General features: G+C 38.9%; 1 protein-coding gene across 5 annotated transcripts in view; it reads left to right on the top strand.

Annotated features, from left to right (window-relative positions):
- The first annotated feature begins 302 nt into the window (after nucleotides 1-302).
- HENMT1 (HEN1 methyltransferase homolog 1) overlaps nucleotides 303-7,096 on the top strand; it is a 32,317-nt gene continuing 25,523 nt past the window's right edge. For all 5 annotated transcript variants that reach the window (XR_001877884.1, XR_001877883.1, XM_017834254.1 and 2 more), the window contains exons 1-5: nucleotides 303-775; nucleotides 2,243-2,355; nucleotides 3,894-4,028; nucleotides 4,452-4,634; nucleotides 6,161-6,338. Coding sequence is in view for 3 of the 5 variants with exons in the window: in XM_017834254.1 (XP_017689743.1) it covers nucleotides 557-775; nucleotides 2,243-2,355; nucleotides 3,894-4,028; nucleotides 4,452-4,634; nucleotides 6,161-6,338 (828 nt within the window). In the remaining 2 variants the exon portion in view is untranslated. The remainder of the gene's footprint in view (nucleotides 776-2,242; nucleotides 2,356-3,893; nucleotides 4,029-4,451; nucleotides 4,635-6,160; nucleotides 6,339-7,096) is intronic.

Genomic DNA, 7,096 nt, shown 5'->3' with positions numbered 1-7,096 from the left:
GTGGAGGAAATGAGTAAAAGTAAAACGAAATTGAATTGGTTTCATGCACTCATTGCAGGGGAAGATTTAAATCTCACAATATGTGGTTGAATTGTTTGACAATGAAGAGAGCAGTAGCCTGATAACATTTTCCCTCATAAGTATTTTATGAGCTCTCACATCCTCATTGCTCTGTACTTCTGTGCCCAGTGATGAGATTTTCTGATCTGTGAAAAATTCTGGCATTTAAGGTATTTCTTTATTTTGTATTAGAGGAATATGTCAATAACCTCAATTTGTTAAATAGTCCCGCGCGACGCCTCTTCCGCTCTCTTCTCCGACGGCTTCTGCCAGGGCGGGAGGAGGCAGGTGGGCCCGAGAAACACCAGCTCCTCCCTACCAAGGCAACCCGTACCCCACGCCCCCGGAGGCACACCTCCAAGCCCCACCCCGCCCACCCACAGGCCCCCCCGCTTCCACAAAAGTCTCCAAGCTTCACTTGGACTCACCACGGCGACGCACGGCGCAGTCCCGGCCGCTGCGGGGAGCCGGGCCCTCTGGGCAAAGGCAGCTGGGCATGCCAAGCAGCGGCCAAAGAGGCTGCCGCCCTGCTTACAGGGGGCTCCGGCTGCTGCCTGGACCACAGAGCGCCTGCGACACCAGGGCACTGGCCCCGACTTACAGGGGGGCCCTGGGCCCAAAGGCCCAAAGTTCGCGCGAGTTATTTACACCTCCTCTGTACAAACAACGCTACCAGTTTGTCAAAGATTTAGTGGAGAAATACAAACCTAAGAAGGTTGGTATGTTTTGTTGTCTCTCTAGGTTATAAATTTGAAAAGAAGTTGACACTTCATATCTCAGGAAGACAAAATGCACGGATAACCTTTTGACTCAATTACCAAGCTCAATTACAATTTTGGATGAGCTGCTGTTTAAAACTGAATTGGTGATAATGTGTTGTTTTTCAGGGATGCATATAATTAATGTTACTTGATGGGAAGATGAGACTATTTAAATGAGAGAAATGCCTTAGCCTGTTTTGGAGAGTAGTGGGCATTCTGGTTTTAATTTAAAGCTGAGTAATTCGGTTCAAGCTGCTTTCATCACAGTTGGGATTTGCTTTCTAGAGTTGGTTGTTCCATATGCAGTATCAGGTTTGCCTCATCATTCACATGACTGTTCTCAGCTGAGAAGTGACACTGAGAGTGTGGGATTATGTGAGGCTCACTCATCTCCACTTGCTTAAGAGCTTGTGACCCTTTCTTGTGTTGTCCGTCTCAATGTACCAGAACTCTTGTTTCAATACTACTTGGGAAAGTTAAATTAATTAAATTATGTACTGTAGTGTTTGCTCTTTTCTAACATGTCCTCTCCCTTTCCTCCCCCAGAAGCAGTTCCCAAATCTGCAGTGTTTAATTCTGAAACTGATGCTAATCTTTTAGGGGGCATGCAAGAAAATTATGAGAAATGCGCCTGCAGTGCACTTAAATAATCATAATTCTGGTAGCTAATGAAAATCTATGAGGTCATGGCACTGTAATCTGCTTTTAAATAGAACATATTCACCAGTGTTGCATCTGTATTTAAAGATTTGAATTTTCTGATTTAGGATGTGGAAGGGGTGAGAGGGTAAACTTTCTGCTTACCCATGGGGTAGAGATAAGCTGGATAGAAACAATTCAGGATTTTCACAGGGAGAATAGCAATGTGCTTCAACCTCGACTGAGCCTGAGAAAGAACAGGGTGGGTTGGTTTGTGTACCCAACTATCTCTTAAGCTTACAGAAAAGAATATCTATTATTTGATTTTGTGGTCTGAATATCCCCAGAGTTCCCCACTTAAACATTAGACTGAACCTGTAAACTTGTTTTGTGCAGATTCTTTGCTGGTAACTTGGCTGCTGGTGAGCCTGTTTTCAGAGCAGTCCAGTGAAAAGCAGTGGTGAATGTGAAAATTGCTATAGCTTTGGTACTTAAAATCATACCTTACTGTTATTCATGTGGAAGACATTTTCCAGTGTCAGTGGGATGTTCTACATGTACTTTTTTATAAGTGTAATAACAAAAGGTTAATTCTTTTAAAAAATCTTGCAGGATGTTCATATACATTTTTTAAAAAGAAAAAACCATTTAGTTTTGGTTGTGAAATGCTTTATCATTAAAAAGTTATTTTGATGTAAATATGGACTTTTAATTTTATTAAAATCTCTGAAATTGCTTGGAAATATATAGCATTTACACATTGTTTAATATATAATTTACAGGTGGCAGATTTAGGATGTGCTGACTGCAGGCTTCTCTGGATGCTGAAATTCTGCAGTTGCATTGAAGTGTTAGCTGGGCTAGATATCTCTGCAAGTGTAATGGAAGAGAAAATGTAAGCTCTTTGATTGTGTTTTAAGGTTTTATTTGTCTTGATGTAGTGGTGTGGTGGGTTGACTGTGGCTGGAGGCCAGGTACTCACCAAAAGCTGCTCTGTCACTCCCCTCCTCAACTGGACAGGTGAGAGGAAACACAATGAAAGGCTCATGAGTTAAAGGGCAGGGACAGATCACTCACCAGTTACTATCATGGGCAAAACAGGCTTGACTTGCGGAAATTAGTTGAATTTATTATCAAAATCAGAGTAGGATAATGAGACCTATGGCAAATCTTAAAAACATCTTTACCCCCAACTCTCACTCCTTACCAACTTTAACTTTATTCCCTCCCCACCAGCAGTACAAAGAGACAGGGAATGGGGATTACAGTCAGTTCCTCACATGTTATTTCTGCTGCTGCTTCATCTTCGAGGAGAGGAGTCCTTCCCCTGCTCAACCATGGGCTTTGCCTCAGAAAAGCCACCTCTGGAGCTCCCTGATTAGCAAAACCTTGCCACGGAAACCAAATACAAGTGGCATGTTGCATTACTGCTTGTAGAGGTTTTAGAGTTCGGTAACTGCAGAAATACCAGCTGGCAGTTGAAGAGCTCTCTGTCAGCCTTGGTTACATTGGGTCTGTGCCTGGGGCCCCCTGGGCTGTGGGTGCCCGTAATGTCACCTAATGTAGCCAGAGGTCTGGGTCATGGAAAGGCCCTGAAGGTGTGCACACCTGAGACATACACTGTTTGTAAAGGCACTAATGCATTGTATTAGTTTTCAGTTTATGCTTATTATTGTCTTCAGAAAGATCAGTTTGAATCTTTTTTGAAATGTGCATGTAACTCTTTTAGTCACCGTGGTGGGGTCTTGGTTCTTGTTTATTTTTTTGTAATGGAAAGCTTAGCTCAGTGTGTGGTGTCTGGTTTAGAAGCCTCTAAAATGAGAGGTTTATATGATCTTTGAAGCATTGGTCAGACTGGTGAACATAAATTTCTTTCTTGGAAGCTCACTAATACAATTTCAGTGAATATGTAGGATCTAGATGCTGATGTTATCACTTGCTCTTTCTCAAGAATGAAGAGAAGTAACCTTTTATATTTAACATTTATTGTGTATTTTGTCTAATGCAGTATTTCAGAATGAAATTTGCACATATACTTTGGTTTCTCAGTGTCTTTCATTTGGAAAAAATAGGTAATATGTGTGCCTAAAACTTCCCCCAAAACCCTGCAAAGTGTGTCTAAATCAGACTTACTGTGTGTCTAGTGTTGAACTACTATCAGAACTTACAAGTGGCTTTCCAAGTGACTTGAAAATGTAGTGGAAATTTTTGTAAACATCAAGGACAGCTTCTGGATTAACTTCTGCTCTTTCTGTCCTGTTGTAGGTAGTCATGAAAAGTGTTTGTATTGGATATTCTTTTTTATATCCGTGTAAAATAGTTAACCTTTTTGAGATTCATGAGATATCTATGTAGGGTGTTTACTAGTTCATTTATGTGTAAAATTTTCCTTAAGGTCCTTTCTGTAACATCTTATTTTTAATACCTTTGTAGGCATACGTTGTCTCCTCTTCCTTTTGATTATTTGCAACCATCTGAAAGATCCCTAACTGTTACCTTGCATCATGGTTCAGTGGCCCATAAAGATCCTTGCATGCTTGGTTTTGACTTGGTGACATGTATTGAACTGTGAGTATTAGGCCAATGCTCTACATTTTTCTAAGTTCATTAGAGTTCAGCTTGGAATTTTGTCCATGCTCCAAACAGACTTGATCAAACCTTTCAAGCAGAAGAGTAGAAGTAGAAAAGTAGCAAATAGAAGAGCGGCATCCTCTAACTTGTGCTTAAATTAGCCATACTAAGCTATTCAAGTGGTGCTTGCATATGGTGGGAGAAAGATACTGATGAAAAATTGCAAAATGCAAGAGGAGATTTGGTCAGACAAAACCCCTGTGTGGCCACTTGGCCACAGTGCCACTGCTGATATTGCAGAGCTAGGTGTAAAATTACAAATTACAGATACGGGTTTGGGTTTTTTTTTTTTTGGCTGGTTGTTAAGATTAAAGTATCATAGGGTTTTTTTAAACACAGACATCAATTTACTCTTTTCAGAATAGAACACCTGGAAGAATCAGAGCTGAAGAAATTTCCTGAAGTGGTGTTTGGTTTCATGGCTCCAAGCATGGTTGTGATCAGTACTCCAAATTCTGAATTTAACCCTTTGCTTCCAGGAGTGGTGTTGAATAGGCATCCAGATCACAAATTTGAGTGGAACCAAGCGCAATTTCAAAGCTGGTAAGCTCACTGAACATGTATGCTGACAGCTCTGGGTGCCCAGGAGTGTGAGAAACAAATGGCATTTTCACATATGTAGTTTGCTGTCAGTGAAGTGTCACCTCCTGACTTGGTGAAATGTTTCTTTGCTGGTAAGTAGTTAAGCATGTTCTGTGGGTTTTGTGTTTTATGATGGTGGTTAAGTTGACTTGCTTTTACTGTAGCTGCTCTGCAGAAAACATTGAAAACTTTTACCTACCTTTTTGTATACCTTTATTACAATTAACGCATTTGAAGTGTAAGGTATTAATTAGCCTTTTCGCATATAGAAATGCTTTATAAAACCCTAAGAAATGTGCTCAGTATGTATGTGCAAAGTGCTCAGTTAGTCCAGACCTTTCTGTAAGAGTGTGCAAGCAGAGTTATGAAATAACCATAGAGCAGGGCATGTTGGATAAAACTGAGGATAGTTTGGTGGATCATGGCACAATGAAATGCAAAACGTATGTACATGACAGAGGATTACATGAAATCCGTCTGACTCTTAGTATCGGTAGGTGTAATAAAAATAAAAGCAAGAGGGATATGTGTCCTGTGATAACATTCAACTGTCAAGCAGTTGTGGAAGAAACTGTATCTTGGAAGTTTTGCCCCTTAAATTATGTTGTTTCTGCCACAGACTTTGAAGTATCCAGTGATTTTTGAGTATGTAGTTTTGCAAAGCTTGAAGCATATATTTTTCCCTACATAAGGATACTAAAACCTGCCTGCATTATTAGTAGAGACCATTTTTATGACTTTAAGGAAATTTAGATTCTGCTTTTAGATATATGTGAATTAAAAATATTGATACCACTGAACGAGTGATTTTTTTTTTTTAAGCTGTAAACACAAAGTCTTTGTGTTGTGAACTATAAGTATTGCAATATTCTCTAAAATACATGGGATGTTAATTTAGTTTACTACTTTCTCATGGAGAATGATGCAGGTAGATAGTGCCATTTTAGTTCCCTGCCCCATCCTTTTGTTCACACTGGCTGAAGTACTACAAGGTGGTTTTCATTTAGATGTCATGTACCCTGTTGTAACCTTTATTAGGTAGACTTTACTCTTTATACATATACGACAACCCCCCTTTTTTCCCTATTAACTGGTCTCCTGGGGTTTTGGGTTGTGTATACTTTTTATGAGTTCTTCTCAAATAATTTTGTTCTTGGAAATTGGTAGGTTGTAGCTCAGTTCTAATATATTTAAGTTGGTGACTAAGCAACTGTGAGCATGAACTTTCTATGCACACAGTTTAGAAATAATGGTAATGTTTGGATGCCTAAATTACTGATACTAAGTGACTCAGACTGTGGCAGGCATATGATTACAGCTCTGATACAGCAAGTTTTGACAGCACTTATCTTCAGGCATGTGAGTATTGTTAGGGAAGTTGGGCTCAAGCATTCACAGGCTCAGGGTCTTGCTTCTCCTTGAGTGTGCATGTTTATCACATGAAAAGATGAATATTTCATATGATTGGAATAATTTGTCTTTCTTAGGGCTCTGGAGGCTGCTAGATGCTATGATTACTCCGTGGAATTTACTGGTGTAGGGCACCCACCAAAAGGAATGGAGAATGTTGGGTTTTGTACCCAAATAGGTGTGTTTGTTAGAAAATATCCTCGATCTGGTGGATCTGTTCAGTATGAGAAACCCACTGAAGCAGTTTACAAAACAGTAAGTATTATTTTCTTCCTTTAGAGGTATAAATAAATAGTAAAATTGTCTATGACTGCACATGAAAGTGTTGTTACCATGGACTACTATTGCTATCCAGTCTTAGCTCTGTCACACACCATCAGATCAAGAGAGTCTCATTCTATGATTTGTGTTTCTAATTGTATAAAGGCCTTTAACTTTTAGAATATTTGCTAAACAACACTATGGATAATCATTCTTAACATACTCTTATCTTTAGAATAAAAATTTTCAATTCTGCCAGGTATACTATTTTTATAGTTTTTCCTCTAGTCATTCATTTCATTTATTATGTGGTTGTTGGCAATTACACATCTTTCAGATTCATAAAAAAAAAAAAAGGAAAAAAGGCATTTCTAGCTAAATGCCTTGTGGTATAAATCAATTTTTTTCAGAGACAACATGAAGTAATAATGCAAAAATAAATACACTGTTTTTTGGTTTTTTTTTTCAATTTTATGAGGCCTTGTTTCAATGAACATACATACACAGTTCTTTGTGTAAAAATATATATGTATCTTCAAATGACTTGTGACCTGAACTGAAACACAAACATATCTTCTGTAGTTTCCAAGCCATAAAAACATTTGTAATTTCTGTATTTCAAATTTCTATACATGTGAAATGTCACCTGCCATCTACTGCCATTAATAAAATCTTGAAGTGGTCTGTAATGCTCAACAAACTTGGAAATATGTCTAGGTGATGGACCTGTACTAGAAATTGCTTTCCTTATC

This window comes from Lepidothrix coronata, unplaced genomic scaffold (genome assembly GCF_001604755.1).
Source record: "Lepidothrix coronata isolate B3197 unplaced genomic scaffold, Lepidothrix_coronata-1.0 Scaffold231, whole genome shotgun sequence".
NCBI classification, from domain to species: Eukaryota; Metazoa; Chordata; class Aves; order Passeriformes; family Pipridae; genus Lepidothrix; species Lepidothrix coronata.
This window is presented reverse-complemented; position numbering and strand designations above follow the sequence as displayed.